Below are 24,425 nucleotides of genomic sequence, written 5' to 3'. Positions count from 1 at the left end.
GAAACGGATGGAGTATATTAGTTATGATATATTGAACACCAAAATAATTATATGTATATCATTTTTATTAGTAGTATAAATGTTTTTTAGATGGTTAGTAGTATAAATGTTGTCGCTAACTCCTGCTAATTGACTTGGTTGACGGAGTCAATTTCACCCAATTCATTCCATTATGCTTTAACCTTGCTACACGCTCAACAAATGGGGAATTTCAGAGTATAATACAAGAGATTTTTAATATATGGAATTTGTCATCCCCATGGAGGCACTAGTCTCTTGTACATCTTGAAATCGTGAGAGATTTTAGTTAGATCATATTATAATTCCTAGCATAAATCAAGAGCAGCAAAATACAATCACACCATATCCTCTAGTCTACCATAACAGTTTAGAATCAAAAAAGTTCATAAGCATACCCCTAGGTTCCTTCAGACTTGACATACTTCATTTCAACAATTATTATTTTTATTTGGGATTGGATTATAAAATACTATTTTTAATATTCAAGGTCCAATATGATTGCTTTACAAACTCTAAAACTGTTTTTGTTGAGGAATACAAACTCTAAAACTTATTTTGAAACTATCAACTCCACATCTACATACTCTAATAAAATGTTAAAGAGTTCAACATCAGTTAAAATATGATTTGAACATGTGTTTATATAAGTGGAAGAAAGCATCACTTCATAAGCCAGTTTGTGGTGTTGTGTTAACTCAACCATAATTTTTGTGATGATATCATAACATTTTCAAGATATGTTGGACCACCTCCTATCATAAGCAACCCATTATTTATATCCACGCAGCAAGTTTAATATTGTTGGGTGTAAGCGGGAGTGTTAAAAAGTCTCACATTAAAATGAACATATGTTTATAAGTGAACGACAATTCTCACCACACAAACCGATTATTTCACTACAAGAAATAATGCAATTAGCCAGGGAACTATGCCAGGAGCATGAACTCCTGGCAAATTTGCCAGGAGCAATGCCAGAGAAAACTCCTGGCTAATTTGCCAGGGGCAACCCCTCACATAATCCGTGTCTTTTTTTAGGTCAACTTTGACCACCCCACACAAAAATAAAACCACCATTAAATTCCTCTTTTCTTCCTCTACAAAGAACCACCAATTTATTTTCAGATCCATGAGGTTTCAATAACCCCAACCACCACCCTCTCTCTTACTTTTGGTGAGCCACCATTTGAAAAACTAAACACACCATCTTCTTTCTTGTGATGTCCACTACAAAACCCCTAAACTTATTTCTTGATCGGAGCATTTTTATCAGTGACCACCGCGCCGGAAAATGCCTATGCCGCGCCGGAAAGGAGCACTATGGAAAGGCGAGCCTTATGCCTATACATGCTTGTTGTTCAGTTCAATTTTCATAAAGATAACATGTATTCAACTGTTTTTATATATTGCTCTTACATGTTTTTTGTGTTGATTTTTAGATATGAGTTCAGAGAGAGGTTCAAGAAAATTGAAATGCTATATCACATTTTGGTTTTAATGTTGTTTTTTGATGATATGTTTTTCAGAACAAGGCTCCTACATGGTTTTTGATTATGTGTTCTCCACAATTTAAGAAATATATGCTGATATTCTAAATATGCTTGTAGAATCGGATAATTTTCTACATGGTTCTTTTCCCTTGATAATAGCTAGCTTTTAACAAAGAGTTCCCTAAATGCTTAGATACTTCTTATATTCTTTTAGTTACACATCCACGGATAGGTAGGAAATGGCTTTTTGTATTGATTTTTTTTTTTGACAGAGGCTTTTTGTATTGATAAGTATTATCTATTTAACAAATTACAGATTTGGCATAAATATTCATTTGAGTACATTGAATGCAGATCTTAGGCGCGCAAAGAAATTACGCTCTTAAAGAAATTTCATGCGTAAACAAACAATAAGTTACTACTTTTTCTATAACAATTAAATTAAAAAAACAATTTAAAAACGTTCTTTAACTACTTTTTCAAAACAAATAAAATGCTTTTAAAATTATTTTAATTATTAAATTTTAATATTTTGATTTTTTTAAACAATTAAAAAAATGTTTTTTTAAAAAAAAAATCATACGCATTTTGCCAGGGGTTAACACCTGGCAATTTTCCTGGCATGGTTTGAAAATGACTGATGTGATCATCTGCAAAAGCCTGCATTGACCAGAATGCGTCAGAAAAGCCTACAATCATGCAGACACAATTTGCCAGGGGTTGAGCCAGGGCCTGTGCCAGGAGCGCATTTGCCAGGAGCTAAAGCCCTGGCAGGGTCATTTGCGATGAGCAGATTTGCTGGGTATTCTGCTCCTGGCAAAACTCCTGGCAAACGTCCATTTGCCAAGGCTTTCTGCATTTTGTCAGGGCTTCTGCCCCTGGTAAAATGCAACATTTCTTGTAGTGTTTAAAGTTATATTATGCTCGATCGCAATTTCTAAGATAATACAAAACTATAACTTCGAGTCTTATTTTAAAGGGACGATTGGACGTACGTGATAAGTTCCCTAGACTAGAGATGCTCTGATAGATATTCTAAAAAAAAAAAATATAATTGGGCCTGGACTAGTGTGGCACTTGCCACAGTGGGCCTAGTCCAGGTCCGCCCCTGGTCGAGAGGACACGACTGGTGGTCCCACTGCTTATCTTCTTTTTTTAGTCATTGAATATATATCAAGATTTTTGGTGAAATTGTTACCCTATATATTTGTTTAAGCTTTCCAATATCTTTCTTCTTCACTGACATATGATTACATGCATTAATTTATTCATGATGATAGAATACATGGGAAGAGAATTGCCGCGTATTTCCACCTTAATCCTAAATGCACGCATATTGCTTGTCTTGGTTTCACTTGTTTTATTTAGTCGTGTCAACTCAGAAGAACTTCACAATGTTTCAAGAGAATTTGCAAAAGATCAAAATCCTGGTACGTATAATTAACCATAACAGGGTATGCTTTTAAGGGAAATTGCAAAAGTTGGTTAATTTGATTGTTGGTTTCATTTTGGTTTTACCATATTTTTTTTAATGACAAGTGTAAGTAATTAGTTTTTTTTTTTTTTAAGGAAAGTGTGATTAATTAGTTGTTAGATTAATATTTCTTCGTTCGTTTCAATTTTTAATTTAGGATCTCAAACTCTTCATCTCTTAATTCAAATTAGTTGACCTACCCATATCTTCGTTTTACGTTATTTTGTTTTTTTAATAACAAATGTTTATATTTTTTTAACGGCAAAATTTTATTAATAACCAAGCCTCGACGCAAGACGAACATAGACCGGCAAGACAGAAAGTACATATAGCAAAATGGGTCATATATAGGCGGAACAACCAAAAAACCACATACACCTTGTACATTAAAACGCTAATAAAGACAACACGAACCAATGGCTACCACCAAAACAAACAAACTAAAAAACTAAACATAAAAAACAAGTCAACTACAAAATTCAACGCCAAACCCCAATACAACTGCAGAAACTAAAGTTGAGCCAAATTTTCAGCTCGATCGCGAATAACTACATAAAAAGTTCAAAACACCTATTGTCTTCTACTCGCAACAAAAACCCCCCCCAACAACCATCAAAATGGATCGAAACCACTATAACAACACCTCACCTTTATTTTCCTCAACTGAGCCCAAATAAACACTCGAAAAATACATAATCAAACACTCATTCGGATTCCACCACCAATCGACCCCCGGTTCACCAGATAAGACACCATTACAAGCTCAAAATAACTTTAGGCTATAAATCAATTCCCGATCTCAAAGCAAAAGTGATCGGTCAAACTCCATAAACAAATCAATGAGGCCCCTTCAACTTTCGAACCATCAGAGAAGACATCATAATCAGCCTAAAAAGATAAAACTAAACACTAACTCCCGATCTCGAAGCAAAAGTAACCGACCCGCAAGAATCCAATCCACAAATCTCTGGAATAGTCAATAGGTGGAGCAATAACGTAAATAGGATCAGATTAAAAAAGGCTCATCAGAAAACAACCCAAAATCAAACCATGAGCCAATTGAAAACAACCAAAATTTCCAAGATCTAGCAGCAGTAGAGATGGACCCAGATCGGAGGTCACTACGGACAGCCCACAAGCTCCAAAAACAAAATATCTCCAAAAAACAAAACAACCCACAAGTTACTCATCATCATCATCACCACAACCAAAAACTCACCACCACACAAAAAGACACACCATTAACATTTCAACTCCCACCTCAACACCAACAACCACCATCTTATGTTACCAACGCCAACAACGACTCACATCACCGTTAACTCAAAACAACACCAGCAACCACCACCTTATGTTCCCAACATCAGCCACATCGCAGTTAACTTGAGATGATCTGCACAGAAGCAATCAAACAAAAACAATTACCTCCAAAAAACAGCCACATTAACCCAACCAATAAAATAAACTTCCAATACCACCCCAACACAATTACCTCCCAAAAAATGGAAACACACAAGCTTCCCTGCAATTTAGTACTAGCTAGGCTGCATCGATTAGAGGTTGAACTAAGTTCCGTTGGAATGTTGAAACCAACAATTACAAATTTGCACTAAGTTGTATTTGTTGAAACCAACAATACTCTTCAGTTGTCTCCTAATTTGGGTTGAATCAAGTTGAATTGAGGTTGACTCAATTGGTTCTAATATTTTGCATGTCCGGTTCTAATATTTTGTCATCATGTTCAATCATGGCTGGCTTCACAAATTCACTGTCCGGTTCTGTTTTTTTTTTTTTTTTTTTTTGAAAGGAAGCCGTCTAGTTATATTTTTAAATTATAACTTTGTAAGCCCTGATATGTTTTTGAAGCAAAGACAATTCTATTAAAAAAGAAGAAAAAAACAAAACCATGGGGAGACAAGAAACAAAACCATGCAAAAAGTTGCATATCTAAAGTTACCCCTACAAACATTATCTAGCTAGCTATAAAACTATGTTTTTTTATTTAACTTCGTGTGATACTTTTGAATTTTAAATCTGATTTATTTATGTGAATTCATAATGCCTTTACTTCATAAGTGTATTCATTCATATAGGTTTTATAAGCATTGATTGTGGATCAAAAGAGGATTACCTGGACGATGATACTGGAATTATGTATAAGAAAGACGAAGGATTTGTGGAAACAGGAGAGAATTATGTGATTTCACCCACTGCAGAATTACCCTTTTTCAACAATTTTAGCAGAAAATTTAACACAATGAGATGCTTTCCAGAAGGAGAAAGGAATTGCTACACGTTGAAACCAAAACAAGGAAAAAATAATAGGTATCTAATAAGGGATTTCTTTTTATATGGAAACTATGATGGCAAAAATCAACCCCCATATTTTGAACTACATATTGGAGTCAATCTTTGGGAAAAAATTCATCTTTTCGGTCCTCCTTATATGACGGAGATCATTTACACTCCTTCAACTGATATTATAAATGTGTGCATTGTAACCAATGGTTCAACAATTCCTTGCATTTCGACATTGGAATTAAGACCTTTGAACAACTCCATTTACCAGACTCATCAGCTCATGTTAAGCAGTGATATAAAACCTCCGTTGCTACTATTTCATGATAGGCTTCATGTAATTGGCTCCTTTCAACCGCCTTCGTCACCCGATATCTTTTTTTTGGGGTACAATTTATATTTATATTTTATTGATAGATAGCTAGCTACTAACAAGTACAATACTCTCTGATACAATATTCTCTAGCTAATACTAGGTTGAAATTTAAACGAATTCCACTATTTTACATTCGAGTGTCAGTAAATTATGTCTACTTTCACGTAAAATTGACTGGACCGTATAAATTTTAATCAATATAAGAGTCTCTAAAGAAAGGAGAGTCTCTAAATTTTAATCTTTAGGGAGTGTATTCAATGTTTCATATTTGAATAAGTTCATTGGTTTTGATTTTTTTTTTCTTCCTTTGTTCAGATCAGTCCAATCGATACAAAGACGATGTATATGATTGGATATGGCCTATCAACATCCCATGGAGTCTACTATTTGTTAATCAAACTGTGACGCATCCGTTGGAATTGGAAGAATCAAAAGATGTTCATCCCAATACAAATAATGACCCGTGTAAATTACCATCCGAAGTAATGAGGAATGCAGTACAATCACTTAATGTTTCATATCCCTTAATTTTTTCTTATCCCTTACGTTATTCTCTGTTTTATCCTCCTGATCCTGCCGAGACTGATGAGTATTATTATGTCTACTTGCACTTTGCTGAAATTGAGAAACTTCCATATGGACAGAAAAGAATAATCAATATCACCGTTAACTTTAAACCTGCCCTCTCCAACCCATTGGTTCTTGATTATTTGATACCCGTTAGTGTTGAAAACATGATTCAAGCTTATTCTTCAAATCTTTTGATTAACATTAGTGCAACCTCACATTCGAATGCCCCGCCTATCCTCAATGCCATCGAGATCTATAAGTTGATAACGCAATTTTACTCACCAACTGATGCTCAAGACTGTAAATGATATGTATTATTTCTCAGTTTCATTTTGATTGTTGCTTTAATTCGTAATTATGTTACATTTTTAATCTGTAATATGTAATTTTCTCCTAAAAGATAATTTATAACACAATATAAATTGTCAACAAACTTAATAATAACTTAATTACATTTAGTTGATGCAATTCTGGATATTAAAAGCACCTACAAGATCTCTAGATTGAATTGGCAAGGGGGCCCCTGTCATCCACCTCAATATTTATGGGAAGGTCTAGTTTGCACCACTAACAGTGACACCATTCCAAGGATCACATCTTTGTGAGTATTTTTCTTACTATGCTTATTAATTTATTTATTGGTATGGAGCAAGTATTCATGCAATAGTAAATGATGAAACAGGAACCTAAACTCCAGTCAACTGATTGGGGAGATAGATATTTCATTCTCATATCTTACAGAATTAGAATACCTGTGAGTACTAATGATATCAATCTCATCAATGTATATATTTTGGTCAATATTTTAACAATATATACGTACTGTTCCAGTGATTTATCAAACAACGAGTTGAAAGGACCTCTACCAGAATTTCTGGCACAATTGCCAAAGTTAAAAGTTCTGTAAGTTTAGATACTCTTCAATAATTTTTAACTTTAAAAACTTCTACTTGTTGTTAAGAACTCAAGCTATATATAATTCATTTTCTTAATAGTAATCTGTCAGGGAATAAGCTCTCAGGTCCAATTCCTAAGGATCTCAAGGAAAAGGCAGCTTTGATATTAAGGTATACTAGATTATAATGTTTCCAACTTTGCTATTATGTACCAAAATAAATGACAGTTGTGTGACACCTTAACATTCATTTTCAAAAGTGAGACTTATAGATATGTCACATTTACATTTGGATAAAACACTTGCATAAAAATTCTTAGTTTAAAGTCTTGCAAAAAAATATTATCCAAGAGTCTCGCAAAAAAATATTATCCAAGATTTATGATGATGATTTATGTTAAATAAGGTTGGTTAAGTTGGTAAGAAGTTGACTCATCCCCTAAAAACGCCGACTGTGGGGATCGAACCCACGACCAAAATAAGGTTGGTTAAGTTGGTAAGAAGTTGACTCATCCCCTAAAATAAGGTTGGTTAAGTTGGTAGGTTGGTTAAGTTGGTAAGAAGTTGACTCATCCCCTAAAAACGCCGACTGTGGGATCGAACCCACGACCACGTGGCTAAAAGCCACGCGCTCTACCACTGAGCTAAGTCGGCTACATGAGAACCTCTTTCTTAAGTAATTTATAAGTAGCTCTATATAAACGTCCGTTGAGTATTGAGGTCTCCCGTAACACTGTTGAGCTCCCAAAATCAAACATGTGTCAACTTTTAAATATAAAAAAGGTAGTAAATGATTATCATTCATGAACATCGTAATTCATTTACGAAACTTAGACACGATTGACTTCCTTTTCAAAAATCATAATTAACAGACACTTTCCACTCGGTATCAACTATTAAAGCTTGCATCACTGATCCACAACTTACAACAATTGTGTTTCCGCAAACACACACACAAAAATTGAAGGATGGTTAGTTGAAAATTATGAGGTAAAACATAAATAAAAAGAACATCGCAAGTATATATGTGTGGAAAATTTGATCCACAAGTTTATCATCCATAGATTAATTCATCCAATCCATCGACAAAATAAAAAATGTGTTAATGGATTAGTTTGTAATTATTCATTTAATGCTATGGATGGGTGAGATCCATCTACCTTATCTAAAAGTCTAATAAACGTCAGAGCTCCTCCACCCACCACCAGAACGCCGCGATGGTCTCCAGATTGCTGCCTTCAACCATGTGGGTCACTAGAGCGGCAACATGGTAAACGCCATTGACCATCGTTCAACACCCATGGACCATCACCACTTGATATAAATATTTAATTGTTAATAATATCAAATTATTTAAATAAATTTTAATAAAAAAACATTATAAAAATTGGTTTGGGCTAAATATTAACTATTTGTGCAATTGGGCTTGTTTAAAAAAAAACTCATTGGACCCACATACATCTTATAATGTAGGTATAGGTTCTTTGCGTATGTATACCTACGGAAAATGACCTTATGCATTGGTTTTTGCGTAGGTTTACTTACGGAAAATGACCTTTATCTTGACTTGCCATCCTCTCACCTCCTGATCTATACAACCCATTTGATCAATTCTTCGAAATTAGCGGTATAGAATTCATTGGGCGCTCTCTGCATTATTACTGTCTGATTTTTTTTTTCTTCTGAGATGTCTATACCTACGCAATTTATAGTTCCGTAGGTAAATTGTTTCTAAATAGATTGGCATCGTTGGTATATGGCATTTTTCTTGTAGTGATTGAAGTTACTAAATAGATTAAAGTAACATATAAAGACGGTAAATCATATGCCACCTTAAAAATGTTTTTATTTTAGGCTAACTTGATAAATTACACATTTAATTCGTTTAATTGACGCTCACTAGGGCTCAATAACAGTCAAAATAGGGTTTAAGGCATCCCCTTTTGTCCTGCTTACAAGAGTCAACTTGATTAGATGAGTACAAAGAAAGGGAAGCAATGCATGATTACCAAAACTTAAACCCAAATCTTAACACGAAGGTAAGGTTGAATATGTTTCAAAGGTGTGAAAATTAGAGAATGTTATTTAGATTTTAGTGAAAGAATTTAATGTGAAATCAAAAGTATGAATGATGGGGTTGAATATGTCCTAATATTTCAAATAACAGGATTTAAGTTGCTTCACGTATGCAAAGTCACGTAACAAGGGAATTTGAGACTGACAAGTTGTGCGTGCGTGAAATCCAAACCATGAAAGCTGCGCCTATGTGAGAGTACAATTCTCTCTCGCGGATAAGGACACAATAATGTCTAGAGCACAATTCGTGCACATGACACTGCCAAAATATAGAATCTTTGAAGAATTAAAGAACTTTAACATCTAGTAACCCACTGATCACAAAATTCTAAGGCTTTCTAGGGTAATCCTACACGCTTAAAACCTTGAAATGTTTAGGGTGAAAATTACGGTGTTACAAGTTGTGCCCTAGTCACAATGAAAATTAAAAACACAATCATATAATTAAAGAGTACATTGATTTTGATTGTCTGGAGTCACTTCATGGTGAAACACACTATAGAGCTATTAGATCAAGAAATAAACTATAGTTGACAGGTCTATCATTATTTACAACTTGTTATGGATAATAAGGATTTATTTGGCAAAAAAAATAATGGATAACGGATAGGTTAGCTAATAGCCGACAGCTCGTGGATAACATATAATCTAGTTGTGAATCGATAGTGGAAAAGTTAGATGATTGAATTTATAATGTTACTTTGGTAAAATTAACGGTTGAACTATACTATAAATACGAAACGAGATAAAAGAATTTTTTTTTATTAATATTTATTTTTTTCAGTTAAGATAACAATGGCAAAATTGAGAGAAAAAATAACAAGCTATAAACTTAAACACTACTTGAAGTAGCTTATCCAAAAATGTTATAAGCTAGAAGCAAACGCTATAAACTCGTGAGAAAAATTGTTACCAAACATGCCTATTTTTTCATATAGCCTTATAAATGATATTCGCTCTAAATTTGAAAATTGATATTGTCAAACTAAGCTTAAATATTACTCCCTCCGGTCCTATATATAAGAAAAAATTCTTTTTTTTAAGTACATTGAATAATTGATGTATCTCGTTTACAATGAAGGTTAGATACATTAATTATTAAATGTATCTAAAAAAAGAATATTTTCTTATATATAGGACCGGAGGGAGTATAACCTTTGACTTTTTTCAGTGTGGCAGATAATCCTGATCTTTGCTTGAGGGATTCATGCAAAAAGAAGAATTTTTTCGTACCACTTATGGCATCCCTTTCAGCATTAATTGTCATCCTCTTTATTTCTCTTGGATTTTGGATATTCAAAAGACTTAAAGGTATTTATGATATATAGAACACAAAATGATTTTCTTCTAACTCTATACATTCATGTTTGATTTTTTTTTTTCACATCCATTAAATGTTTGATTCAGTTTTCTTTATTGACTGTAGTTGTGCAATCCCATTGTAAGATGAGTTTATTGAAATCAAAACATCGATCATTCAGTTACACTGAGATTCTCAATATTACTAATAACTTCAAAACTACTATTGGAGAAGGAGGATTTGGAAAAGTTTACCTTGGTATTTTACAAGATCACACTCAAGTTGCTGTAAAAATGCTTTCACCATCATCAAAGCAAAGTTATAAGGAATTTCAAGCTGAGGTTAGTCATTGGATTCAAGTTAAACATAACACAATGTATTCAATCATGATTTTATTCAAGTAATAGTATTTACGTTAAGAATGCTACAATATTTTCCATCGAAAACTTTGATAGAGATAATATTAACTCAGGTACAACTTCTAATGATTGTTCATCATAGAAATTTGGTCCCTCTCATTGGATATTGTGATGAAGGTGAAATCAAAGCATTGATTTATGAATACATGATCAATGGAAATCTCCAACAACACATATTTGGTAATTTATATTTTGTCTTTAGTTTTGGTTCCCTTGCTATTCTCTGTTCATGAAATTGGTCCCTAATTTTTTGTCCCTAAATCATATTTTTAGACCCAAAAATCATGTCTTGGAAAAAAAAATATTGAAGTTGCATGAAACCAAGTATTCCACTTGCATGATTGCACGTTAGCAGTGTCAAGTTCATAAAACCGACTCCACTTGGAACAATATTATCCTTTTGTTTTTTCATTTGACCATATTTTCAAGACTAATAATATGCCTTTTATATGCAGAGAAAAATACAAATATCTTAAATTGGAATGAGAGACTTAACATTGCAGTTGATGCAGCATATGGTAATGTATTGTTAATGACAACATCTTTCTTGCTATGTGTACCCTTACATTGCACTTAGTGTGGATTTTCAGGATTGGATTATCTGCATAATGGATGTAAACCACCTATTATGCATAGAGATTTGAAACCATCCAACATATTACTAGATGAGAATATGGATGCCAAGATAGGTGACTTTGGCCTAAGTAGAGCTTTTGTTAACGATATTGATTCTCATATATCCACCCGACCTGCTGGTACATTTGGTTACATTGATCCACAGTAAGTGTCAAATGTTTATGTTAAAAAAAAAAAAAAATCAACAAACGTGACTAGATTTCAATATTTTTGTAGCATTTAGTATGCATATAACTATTCACTTCAAGACCACATGAATAAAAAAAATATCAACATTTATTTTGATCTATAACTTGTATAATTGAACATTAGACTGAAAAGAGGCCAATATATTACATCAATATCATAATTTAATATATTTGTTTGTTTTCTTAATAGATATCAGAGAACAGGAAACACAAATAAAAAGAATGATGTCTACAACTTTGGAATTATTTTATTTGAGTTGATCACTGGTCGAAAAGCACTAGTAAAAGCATCTGACGAAATCATACACATACTTCAATGGGTTATTCCCATAGTTGAAGGAGGAGATATTCAAAATGTTGTTGATTCAAGATTGCATGGTAAATTTAGCATCAATTCAGCACGGAAAACTGTAGAAATTGCCATGTCATGCACTTCCCCAAATCCCCAAATTTCTCTCTCTTGAAGCTCACTAAAAAATGTGAAGAATGAATCCTTATATAGTGCCTATAATCCCGAGAAATCCTGTCATCATTGACACCCATTGTGCCACGATTTGTAGTTAGTACGCCAGTATAGTACTACAATTTATCCATTAATCAATCATGCCACGATTTCATGCACACATGCCACTATATTTCCCGTGACAACCTCCCAAAAAAGGAACCAAAATCATGTCACAATCCCATACTCACATGCCACGAGTTTTCCACAAAGAGCGCAATGTATGGATCATGCCCAAGCAATATAGTTAGGAGGGTTTGTATTTGTATTTATATATTTTGGAAGGTTTTTATTTATAATTCCTATAAGTGTGGTTTTTTATTTGGTTTCTCTTTGGCAATTTTTTTTTTTGGTGTAATTTTTCAGGTTCTTTTCGGTGTAATATAGTAACTTCAATTTCTTTTACCAACAAAAAGAATAAAATATATAATTTGATATTCTTCCCCAAACATTAGAAGATTAATTATTACATGTTGTTCCCAAAGACAATCTGGCAAGCTGATCATGGTTACGTTTTCTGACTCTACATGGCTCTCATCTCATGTTATTACCTCTTGTAGAGGGAGATTTTCCTAGGATGGTAAATAGGGAGGTTATGACGGAGTAGGAGAATGAAAATGAAACTCTAGATACTTTGCTGATATGCACGAAGGTTAGAAACATAGCTTGGTACACCCATTTATATTATAGTTTGCAGCAGATTATCGCAGAAACAAAGCTGACCATCCACTATCAAGTGAGGATTATAAGGAGGTGCTATTAAGGATATGCAAACCGAGTGACTCAGTAGTTAGTTTTGTTTTATATATTTTGATGTTTCCATGTGACTTTGATGTATTGTGGTATTTTAATACCGCAACATTGAACATGTTTCGTTTAATTAAGATTTCTCTCATTATTGTGGTTTATCTGAATCCTGTTTAATTTCAATATTTTGAACGATGCATGATATGAATTTTAGAATTCTGCTCTCCCCCTGCACTTTTCGCTCGCACCCAGCTGAATGGACATTAATGCCCTTGCATTAGTTAAGTCACGCTGCGTGACTTAACTAACGCACATTGTAATTGTTGCGTGACTTAAGTAGCATGGCGTGAGTTAACTCACGCAGCGTGAGTTAAGTCATTTAACAGCAAAACAGAGACACAGTTCCCTCATTTATCCAACTTCTCCAAACACAAAATTTTCCCCTCCAAGTGCGATTTGCACCATTCTTGCGCCATACAAAGCCAATTTCTCCCACAATATCAAGTAAGTGATGATTATCCTACTTCATTACATTTTTTTTTGTTGAAATTTTAGTTTTTTTTAAGAAATTTAACATTTTTAAGTTTTTACAAATATGGCTTGCATGTTAGTTTTTAGGATTGTTAGTGATAAATTAAGTTAGGAATAGTATTTTAGATGTTGTTTAGAGTGAAATGTGGTAGTTTAGGGTTTAGAAATTGTTAGATTTCTTAGTTGTTTGAAAATTTCACTCTATGTGTTTGGTAAAATGTCTCAATGATTTTTTGTTTTGTTTTTTTGGATTGTTAATGATGAAATTAGTTAGAAATATGTTTGTTAATGTTGATTATAGTTAGTTTCAGGACAATGTGGTAGTTTACGGATTGAATTCTTGATGACATCTTGTCATTACGTAATTTTAAATGTATTTTTATCACAAAATGGAGTTCACAAGGAGACTTATGCAGCAAAAAGAGCAGAAAAACTGAAGAAAATACAAAGAAAGGAAACGTGTCACAATTTGGTACAAACGTGACACGATTTGGGAAGCATCAGAAGCATTGATTCAACATTATGAAAACGTGTCACGATTGGTATAACGTGACACGATTTGGTGAAACCCTAATTCAGTTTCTGTGCCTATTTAAGCTGAAGTTTATTCCAAAAACAAGGGTGACGAATTGAAGAGAGCAAAGTGCGATTTTGTGACTGCAAGACGGCCAAGGAGGACGATTTCTTCATCCTTCCACCACTTTGTGTATGTTTTAATCCCTCTAATGATTATGTTATTTGTAATCACTATTATGAGTAGCTAAATCCATTAGAGGTTAGGTCTGAGATAATTCTTTGTAACCCTAATTGATACATGATGTTGTGAAACTCTATTTATTGTGAATGATTATTTATTCTTTATTCAATTCAATTGTTCTTAATGCTTTGTATATCCTGATCAAATATAAACATGATTTAGTGAGAATGATTGACTACTGACCATAGCTTTCTACTTAGACCTAATTGAATTGTTCTAATAAACATGGTTAGTCTAGGAATGGATAATCGTTTATTAGTGATATTAGGTTAACATGCTTTAAACCTTCAAAGATTATTAGACCACCTAAGGAATTAGGGGCTGTAGTTTGAGAAGAGGGTCCTAACTCAAGGGATTTGATAGACGTTTGGCAAGTGCACCAAATACTATCGAAGTAGTAAAAATATCGATCCCACGAGGACTGTTTTTAATCTCAATAATTCAACTACGTTGTATTTTAGGATGTATAAAGGTTATTTTGATTTGCCACTAGGCAGTAGATTGGTTTGATTGCATAAAAAATAATTGCTAAAAATAAATTGGTTTTCAAGAATAAGAGAGAGATGAGTTTAGGTCTTTCGAATCATCTATGTTCCCCTAATTGTTATGTTGCACCTATTCGTATGAATGATCTTCTAATCCCACGATAGTTAACAAAATAGTCCTAATCAATCCCTTGAGTTAGGACCCTCTCCTTAAACTACAGCCCCTAATCCCTTAGGTGGTCTAATAATCTTTGAAGGTTTAAAGCACGTTAACCTAACATCACTAATAAACGATTATCCATTCCTAGACTAACCATGTTTATTAGAACAATTCAATAGGTCTAAGTAGAAAGCTATGGTCAGTAGTCATTCATTCTCACAAAATCATATTTATATTTGATCAGGATATAAAAAGCATTAAGAACAATTGAATTGAATAAAGACTAGAATATCATTCACAATAAATAGAGTTTCACAACATAATATCTCAATTAGGGTTACAACGAATCATCTCAGACCTAACCTCTAATGGATTTAGCTACTCATAATAATGTTTACAAATAACATAATCATTAGAGGTAATAAAACATACACAAAGTGGTTGGAAGATGAAGAAATCGTCCTCCTGGTCCTCCTTGTAGTTGTAAAATCGCACTTGGCTCTCTAGAATTCGTAACCCTGTTTTTGGAATAGACTTCAGCATAAATAGGCACAGAATATCGCCCAAATCGTGTCACGTTTTAAGTGAATCGTGACACGTTTTTACCTTCTGGAGCAAGAAACTGAATTAGGGTTTCACCAAATCGTGTCACGTTTTACCAATCGTGACACGTTTTCCTAATGTCGAAACAAGGCTTCTTGTGCTTCCCAAATCGTGTCACGTTTGTACCAAATCGTGACACGTTTTATTTCTTTGCGTTTCCTTCAGTTTTTCTGCTCTTTTTGCTGCATAAGTCTTCTGTGAACTCCTTTTTGTGATAAAAATACATATAAAATTACGTAATGACAAGGTGTCATCACAACCCCAAACTTAAACCATTCCTTGTCCTCAAGGAATTTACTTGCAAAGCTGACAATCGACAGTGAAATAACAATTACCTATTCAAGCAGTAGTACCCAAAAGTTCAACACCTTACTAGCTAATGATGAGCTAGTTTGACTTGTATGCATCCACCACTTCACAACTCCACGCAAATATTTGAAATAGGGTTCTACCAGTCGACATGCAGATCTACATATTACCATACGCTTGAAAAGTTTCTAAACATCAATCAAAGTCAATATCATTACACACTTTTGAGGTCTTTAGGGTTATAACGGGGCTTAGGTGAAAGGTGGGACATATTTGGATAAGTAGGCTACACAAAATTAGAGTTAGGCATTCCTACGGAAGTTAAAGAACAAATTCAATCCTACGATCATTCACCTTGTGGAATAACAATCAATGCAAAGGTACTAGAGAATATTTATAACTTTTAGGGACGATCGAGTTTGAAGTTACTCACATGTTTCAAAGTTTGGTCCCTTTTTCATCATTCATTTCATCTTTTTTTTTTTTTTCATACATCAATTTTTTTGAATGTATTTTTGCCTTTTGCATGACAATTCTTTTTCTTTTTGTTCTCTTATTCTCTAGTACCCCCACCCCAAACTTAATTGGTTGCAAATTCCAATAGCAACCCCAAACTTAATTTTAAGCAACATTCTACAATGCCTAACTCAGAAAAACAATAAGGGACAAGTCCTAAAAGTCTCTAAGTTTGTAATGTAGTTTGTCACCGAACAAAAAGTTCTAATCCTACCGGCTCAAAGGGGCTAAGAAAAGGATAAAGTTTAACAATTATATTCAGGGTAGGCTTCAAAAGGCTCACAGGACCAAGCACTTTTGCCTCAGTGTGTAATTAACAAAGACCAATCAATAATAGAGAAACAATGCAAGTTCTAGAAATGTAGTTGCATGGAAAACTAAGCTAAATATAAGTAAATTGAAAAACAAAATATGGCAATGAACCTTATGGCTGAGATTTCTGGGAGTATGTGACTACCTAGCAACGCCGTACACTTCGCCTTTGAAAACCAAGTCACTCCTCCTTTTGAACTTTTGGAATACCACTTGAACAACTATTTGTTATCAAACTGTAAAAAGTCAACTAAACAAACAAATTCATCAATAATAAACAAGTGCAGGAATAATTACATAAACGGGGGGAATAAAACCGAGTTAAACTTAATTAAAAGCAATAAAAATTGTTTGAACATAAAATTAAAGTTACATAACCAAAGTGCTGAAACAAAAAACAGAAAAATAAAAATAGGTGGGCCATCAGTAGCCCACTCAATCCTGCATCCGGTCCTCCGGAATCCAAGTGTTGGGGTCCTCCTCTGCATAGGTATCCTCCCCAAAGTGCTGCCTAGACTGAGCTCCACCAGCAGCAAAGTCAGCTCGGATCTCCTGCTCTCTATCCTGAGCTCGACCTCTGGTGACATCAAAGTAGTGGTCCATAGCCTCCTCGGACCCATCAAAGCGCTCGAAAGACCCAGTCATCTTCCTCCTGTTGAGGCAGACCGCCTCAGTGAACTCCTGACCAAACCTCGGACGGTTCCAATACTCCTGATCTGACACCTCATTCATCCAGTTGGCATGGCCGAACATGTAGTCCAGCATCATAGGATGAATAGGTGCATAGGCACCCTGCTGGCTGCTCCCCTCTCCAGCAAAAGTCTGACTCTGAGGTGGTGGCGGCGGCTGTTGTGGTGGTGGCGGCTGTGGCTGTCCTGCTGCTGCTGCCTCGGCACCCATGATAGTCTGCATGCGGTCATGATAATCCTTGACAAAGCCATCCATGTAAGTGTCGGTGATGGGCTTCATCATTGCTGCACTCAAATCATTAGCAAACAAATCGCACTCCTCCTCCTCACAAAGCCAATTGATAAGGCTCAAATGAGGGAGTGCCTTCTTGGTACCTGAAGCAAACATATAGATATTGTCGGCAATTAACTCACCAACATTGATGGGTGTACCATCAAGAATAGCAGACACCGTCAACAAGCGGGGCAGCGGAATCTCTGAAGTACAAGAGGTGCCCTCAATAGTTTGCACCACAAAAGATGCCCACGCCTTTGCATGGGGCTTGAAGTCAGCCCTCAACAGCATATGTGACCCTCCATGCCACTTAGCACCTTCAACACAAATCTGCATTAGCAACTCCTCCCACCTTTCATCATCCCAATTCTTGCACTCCTCCATCCTCCTCTTCACATCACAAATCTCCGGTGGCACAATCTCCAGCAACTGATTAATCCTTTCCGGGCTATAGTCTATCTCCTTCCCCCTCACATAGGACACATACTTCCTCCCCATATACCTAGCATTAGAATAGAATTCTATCCCAATGGTTTTGTTGGCCTGCTCGAAAATCATACTAACAAGGGACTCCCACCCTCTCTCAGTGATCACTTGATGGAACTCAGGGTTGGAGATGAGTTTGGTGAAATCAAAACCTCTCTCCGGGATCACCCTATAGCCTCGGATGTCCTTGAAACGGTCACGGGCAGCAGTATTATAAAACCGGTGGTTGATGGACGGTGGGGGTGCGGTGTTAGGGCTAGGTTTGACAGGTTGTTTTCGTTTGGGGGCTATTTTGGCCTTTTTGGCTGGTTGGGATGTGGCTTGGGACTTGCCTTTGTTGCGGGTCTCAACCATGGTTAGGGTTAGGATTTAGAGAAGAAACAAAACTGGATATTAGGGTTAGGGTTAAGATGGAGATAATGGGTTTGGTTGTTTGTTGGTGATGATGAAGGTGTATGGTAATGGTTTGGTGATTAGAAGATGAAAAGATGAAGATTTTTGGTAGAAAAGGGTTAGAAAATCGTAGGTTAGGGTTCTGGGAAAATTTTGGCAGAGTTTGGCTACTTTTGGAAGTGAATGGAATGAAAATCGTGTTGGATATATTTATAGGCTGGGACAATCGTGCCACGTTTTGCCAAAAACGTGTCACGATTTTGTTTTGTAACGGTTAAATTTTTGAAACTGCTACAATCGTGTCACGTTTGGGCTAAACGTGTCACGATTTTTCATTTTTGAAAATTTTCTTGCCCAGAAATCGTGTCACGTTTTGGCCAACGTGTCACGATTTCCAATTGTCGAATTGCACCAATTTGAGACTTAGAAAAATTTTTAGGTGCCAAAATTCGTGTCACGATTTCAGCATCGTGACACGTTTTCTGGAAATGTCGAATGGCACCCTTTTTTTACTTAGAAAAATTTCTGAGAGGAGCTTCAGAGGGGGCAAATCGTGTCACGTTTGGCCCAAAACGTGTCACGATTTGCACATTATTGGAAAACAACAAATTTTCTTCCTCTGTTCGTTTCAGCAAAAAATCTTTTTGTATTTTTGAATATTTGAAAGCAATAAAAAGGAAATAAGAAATACTACCTGAAATCTAAATGTGGGTTGCCTCCCACCAAGCGCTTCTTTACCGTCACTAGCTTGACTCATGACGACCCCTAAGGATCATTCAAAATAAGTCCTACCCTTGCCTTCGGTAGGTCGCCTCCCAGATATGGCTTAACTCTTTGCCCATTTACCTTGAAACTTCGGTCACCTTCAGGTGTCATCAACTCGACAGCTCCATGAGGTGACACACTTTTCACCAAGAACGGTCCAGACCACTTTGACTTGAGCTTTCCAGGAAACAGTTTCAACCTGGAATTATACAACAAAACTAATTGCCCACAGTTAATATCCCTAGACACTAAGTTTTTGTCATGATACCTTTTAGTCCTGGCTTTATAAATGAGCGCATTTTCATATGCTCTAAGCCTCATCTCCTCCAGTTCATTAAGTTTCAAGAGTCTTTTCTTACCAGCGGCTTCTTGATCAAAGTTTAAGGTCTTAATGGCCCAGTACGCCTTATGTTCTAGCTCAACTGGTAGATGACATGCCTTTCCATAGACTAGCTGATAGGGTGAGAGCCCGAGGTGAGTCTTAAAGGCAGTCCTATATGCCCATAGTGCGTCATCTAATTTTTTAGACCAGTCCTTCCTATTTGACGCAACTGTTTTCTCTAAGATCTGTTTCAGCTGACGGTTTGAAACCTCTGCTTGACCACTTGTTTGTGGGTGGTAGGGAGTTGCAACTTTGTGCTTTATGTTATACTTTTTGAGCAAATTTTCAAGAAAATTATTGCAAAAGTGCTTCCCCCCATCACTGATCAAGACTCTAGGTGTTCCAAACCTAGTGAAAATGTTTTTATGCAGGAAGTTAACAACTGTCTTAGCATCATTAGCAACACAAGGTATCGCTTCAACCCATTTAGTGACATAATCAACACAGACAAGAATATGAAGAAAAGAGTAAGAGGAAGGGAAAGGTCCCATAAAGTCGATGCCCCAACAATCAAATGGTTCAACTTCGATGATTCCTGATAGGGGCATCTCATTCCTCTTAGAGATGTTACCTGTCCTTTGGCATTTGTCACAATGTGCAACAAAGTCGTGGCAATCTTTGAAAAGGGTGGGCCACCAGAATCCACTTTGCAAAATTTTTGCCGCGGTTCTTTCTCCACTATGGTGGCCCCCATAAGCTGAGCTATGGCAGTGCCACATGATACTATGAGCTTCCTTACCTGCAACACAACGTCTTATCAAACCGTCAGTTCCTATCTTAAACAGATACGGGTCATCCCACAAGTAGTGGTTTGCATCCTTGAAGAATTTTTTTCTCTGAGGATAGGTCATATCATCAGGAACTATGTTACCGGCCTTAAAGTTCGCAATGTCAGCAAACCAAGGCCTTTCTCCAATAGCAAACAGTTGTTCATCAGGAAATTCGGCCTTGATGGCCTTCTCTTTGTTTGTCACCTCATCATTTTCCAGCCTTGATAGATGATCAGCTACTACGTTCTCTACTCCTTTCTTGTCACGAATCTCAAGATCGAATTCTTGTAGCAAAAGGATCCACCTCAACAGCCGAGGCTTTGAATCCCCTTTTGTCAAGAGATATTTAAGAGCTGCATGATCTGTAAAAACAATGACTTTGGAGCCTATTAGATAAGAACGAAACTTTTCCAATGCAAAAATTACCGCAAGCAACTCTTTTTCTGTTGTGGAATAGTTAATTTGATTCTCATTTAAAACTTTGCTTGCATAGTAAATTGCATGGAAAAACTTGTTCTTGCGTTGGCCTAGAACTGCACCAACAGCATAATCACTTGCATCACACATAAGTTCAAATGGTACATCCCAATCGGGTGCAATGATTATTGGTGCAGTTACCAACTTGTTTTTAATCAAAGAAAAAGCATTCAAACATTCATCATCAAAATTAAATTCAGTTTCTTTGACCAAGAGGTTACAGAGGGGCTTGGAAATTTTTGAAAAATCTTTTATAAAACGCCGATAGAAACCAGCATGCCCCAAGAAACTTCTTATTCCCTTAACATTAACAGGTGGAGGGAGCTTCTCTATAACCTCTATTTTAGCTTGGTCCACCTCTATGCCCTTAGCACTTATTTTATGCCCCAAAACTATACCTTCGGTCACCATAAAGTGACATTTTTCCCAGTTTAAAACAAGGTTAGTTTCGGTGCATCGTTTAAGGACAGCATCTAGGTGAAATAAGCATTGATCAAAAGACTTACCAAACACAGAAAAGTCGTCCATAAATACCTCAATATTCTTTTCTATCATGTCAGAGAAGATGGAGAGCATACACCTTTGAAAGGTCGCCGGCGCATTACACAGCCCAAAGGGCATCCTCCTATAAGCAAATATACCAAATGGACAAGTGAAGGCTGTCTTCTCTTGATCTTCTGGAGCTACCGCAATCTGATTGTACCCCGAATACCCATCCAAAAAGCAATAAAAGGCTTGGCCAGCCAACCTCTCAATCATTTGGTCCATGAATGGTAAAGGGAAATGATCCTTCCTTGTTGCGGTGTTCAACCTCCGGTAGTCTATACACATCCTCCAACCAGTAACAGTGCGGGTGGGTATTAATTCATTTTTTTCATTAGCCACCACCGTCATTCCACCTTTCTTTGGTACCACGTGGACCGGACTTACCCATGAGCTATCAGAGATAGGGTAGATCATACCTGCATCTAGTAACTTTAGCACCTCTTTCTTTACCACTTCCTTCATTGTTGGGTTAAGTCTCCTTTGAGGTTGAACCACCGGTTTGTATTCAGCCTCCATGTGTATTTTATGCATGCAATAAGCTGGACTAATACCCTTCAAATCAGAAATGTTCCACCCCAAAGCTCCTTGATTGTCTCTTAACACCCTCATTAATTTTTCTTCTTCCAAAGGTGTCAAGGTATTGCTGATGATTACTGGTTTAGAGGCATCCTTAGTGAGAAAAACATATTTCAAGTGAGAAGGGAGTTCTTTTAATTCTGGGTTTTTCTCTCCTTCTCCACTCAAAATAGGAGCATCCATAGAGTGCTTACCCATTAATTCTTCTATTTTTACCGGTCCCAACTCTTGCTTGCTTGCTGCTAGTTGCTTCACACAATCTCTTACTTCAAGATCTTCATCATGCTCACAACTCTCTATAGAATTTACAATTGCTCTTTCAAGAGGTTGTGGTGGTTGAGGTTCACGAGAGTTGTCTTCTACTATTTCTTCAACAACATCAATCCGGTAACACTTGGGATTTTCCTCTCGGTGTTTCATTGCTTCGAAGATATTGAACACCACTTGCTCATTATGGAACCTCAACATTAGCTCTCCCATCTCAACATCAATCAAAGCACGACCAGTTGCAAGGAAAGGTCTTCCTAAAATGAGTGGCATATCTTCATCTTCAGCCATGTCTAAGATCACAAAGTCTGCTGGAAACACAAGATCATTAACTTTGACTAGCACATCTTCAAGTATACCGAAAGGGTAAGAGATTGACCGATCAGCTAAAGTAATGGTCATTCTCGTTGGTTTTGGCTCCCCACACTTGAGCTTCTTCATCATTGAAAGAGGCATCAAGTTGATACTTGCTCCTAGATCACATAAAGCTCTTCCAATGTCTACCGGTCCAATGGAACAAGGGATAGTAAAAGCACCAGGATCTTTCAGCTTAGGTGGTAGCTTCTTTTGAAGAATGGCGCTACAATTCTCGGAAAGAGAAATATTTTCATCATCTTTAGGCTTTCTTCTTCCTGTTAGCAAATCTTTCATGAACTTGGCATACAAAGGCATTTGATCAAGAGCCTCACTGAAAGGGATATTTACTTGAAGTTGTGAGACAAGTTGCATGAACTTCTTGAATTGTCCTTCCTCCTTCTTTTTCTTCTTCTCTAGATGAGGGTAAGGAAGCTTCACATATGATGGAATAATTTGTGGCTTGTCTCCATCTTTCAAGATTTGACTCTTTGACTTCCTCAAGATTGAGTCTTCATCTATCAATTTCTCACTTTTATCTCCCTCTATTTTTTTCTTCTTTTCATTTTCAACTACATCCTCATCATTTTTTTCAACTACTCCATGATCATTTTCCTCCACCTCTACTACTTCATCAACCTTCTTTGGAGCTTTTGGAACTAAAGGTGTCAAAACCTTTTTGCTCCTCAGTTCAATAGCATTGCAAGACTCATTCTTAGGGTTATCTTTAGTGTTACCTGAGAATCCGCCTTTGTTTTGTTCAGCCAACTGCTTAGCTAATTGCCCCAGTTGAGTTTCAAGCATCTTCCTAGAAGCTTCATTGTTCTTTCTTTCAGCTTCTTGACTCTTCTTCATCTCTTCAAAGTTGCCTTGAGTCATCTTCATGAAGTTCATCATAGTTTCCTCAAGAGCGGATGGCTTCCTTTGTTGTTGTTGAGGAGGAGTTAGCATCTGAGAGTTCAAAGCATTGTTGTTTGAGTAGCTTAGATTTGGATGCTTATTAATGCCTGAATTGTAGTATTGGTTCTGCCTTTGATATCCTCCCATGAAGTTAGCTTCTTCACTTGATCCTTCCGGAACACATTCACCGTTTGGATGTTCTTCACCACATAAGTCACATTTGATTGCAGCCACTTGTTGTTGCTTATGAGCCAAAGTGAAGCCTTGAAACTCCTTAGTTAGAGCTTCAATTTGTTTGTTCATAGCTGCTTGGTTAGCAAGGATAGCAGTTTGTTCACTCACACCAAACACTCCTCTTTCCTTCTTCTTAGCTTCAGCACGATACTCATTTCCAGCCATGTTTTCTATCAAAGCTTGGACTTCATGATCAGTTTTGCTCTTGAGACTACCTCCCGCGGAAGCATCTAAGAACATTCGAGTGTTTGGTGTTACCCCCTCAGTGAAGATTTGGAGGTATTGCTTCTCGGTGAACTCATGATTAGGGCATCTCTTGAGAAGCAAATTGAATCGCTCCCAAGCATCATACAATGATTCACCTTCTCCTTGCTTGAAGTTAGAGATCTCCATCTTCTTGTCCCAATACTTAGACATAGGGAAGTATTTCTCCAAGAACTTCAGCTCTAACTCTTCCCATGTTTGGACAGTCCCGTTTGGAATTGTTAGCAACCAATCTTTTGCTCTTCCCGTCAAGGTGAAAGGAAATAGCCTTAGCTTCTTTTGTGCTTCAGTCACGGTGGCTGGTTGCACACAAAACTCACAGGTTTCAGCAAAACGGCTCAAGTGTTCATGAGGACTCATAGCTTCAGTCCCATCGAATTGCTTGT

General features: G+C 36.3%; 1 protein-coding gene, 1 long non-coding RNA gene and 2 other non-coding genes across 4 annotated transcripts; 3 read left to right on the top strand and 1 right to left on the bottom strand.

The window, feature by feature from the left end:
- Positions 1-1,322: 1,322 nt before the first annotated feature.
- Positions 1,323-1,614, top strand: LOC146896913 (uncharacterized). Its single transcript, XR_015024154.1, has 2 exons — positions 1,323-1,403; positions 1,545-1,614. It is a non-coding gene; the product is annotated as an uncharacterized LOC146896913 (long non-coding RNA).
- Positions 1,615-2,620: 1,006 nt separating this feature from the next.
- Positions 2,621-12,331, top strand: LOC146896911 (putative leucine-rich repeat receptor-like protein kinase At2g28990). Its single transcript, XM_085739255.1, has 13 exons — positions 2,621-2,938; positions 5,076-5,617; positions 5,906-5,915; positions 5,972-6,526; positions 6,686-6,827; positions 7,058-7,129; positions 7,222-7,293; positions 10,369-10,508; positions 10,624-10,838; positions 10,970-11,096; positions 11,372-11,434; positions 11,507-11,696; positions 11,931-12,331. Exons 1-13 carry the CDS (start codon positions 2,755-2,757, stop codon positions 12,202-12,204), a joined length of 2,586 nt encoding a protein of 861 aa, XP_085595381.1. The 5' UTR covers positions 2,621-2,754; the 3' UTR covers positions 12,205-12,331.
- On the bottom strand, positions 7,705-7,775 carry TRNAK-UUU (transfer RNA lysine (anticodon UUU)). The gene has a single exon. It is a non-coding gene; the product is annotated as a tRNA-Lys (tRNA).
- Positions 12,332-24,070: 11,739 nt separating the features above from the next.
- Positions 24,071-24,177, top strand: LOC146896910 (small nucleolar RNA R71). Its single transcript, XR_015024390.1, has one exon. It is a non-coding gene; the product is annotated as a small nucleolar RNA R71 (small nucleolar RNA).
- The last annotated feature ends 248 nt before the right edge of the window (positions 24,178-24,425 follow it).

This window comes from Medicago sativa, chromosome 8 (assembly GCF_051527215.1).
Source record: "Medicago sativa cultivar Bolivia chromosome 8, Bolivia_mono, whole genome shotgun sequence".
Classification (NCBI taxonomy): Eukaryota; Viridiplantae; Streptophyta; class Magnoliopsida; order Fabales; family Fabaceae; genus Medicago; species Medicago sativa.
Note: the sequence above shows the minus strand (reverse complement) of the source record. Positions and strands in the feature narration are given on the sequence as shown.

Excerpts from the sequence above, each read along its gene's own strand:
- LOC146896911 (XM_085739255.1), top strand. The coding sequence starts at position 2,755 with ATGATTACATGCATTAATTTATTCATGATGATAGAATACATGGGAAGA. Across the intron at positions 6,828-7,057 it reads ATTCCAAGGATCACATCTTT|TGATTTATCAAACAACGAGT; the intron begins GTGAGTATTTTT and ends GTACTGTTCCAG. Across the intron at positions 10,839-10,969 it reads ATAAGGAATTTCAAGCTGAG|GTACAACTTCTAATGATTGT; the intron begins GTTAGTCATTGG and ends ATATTAACTCAG.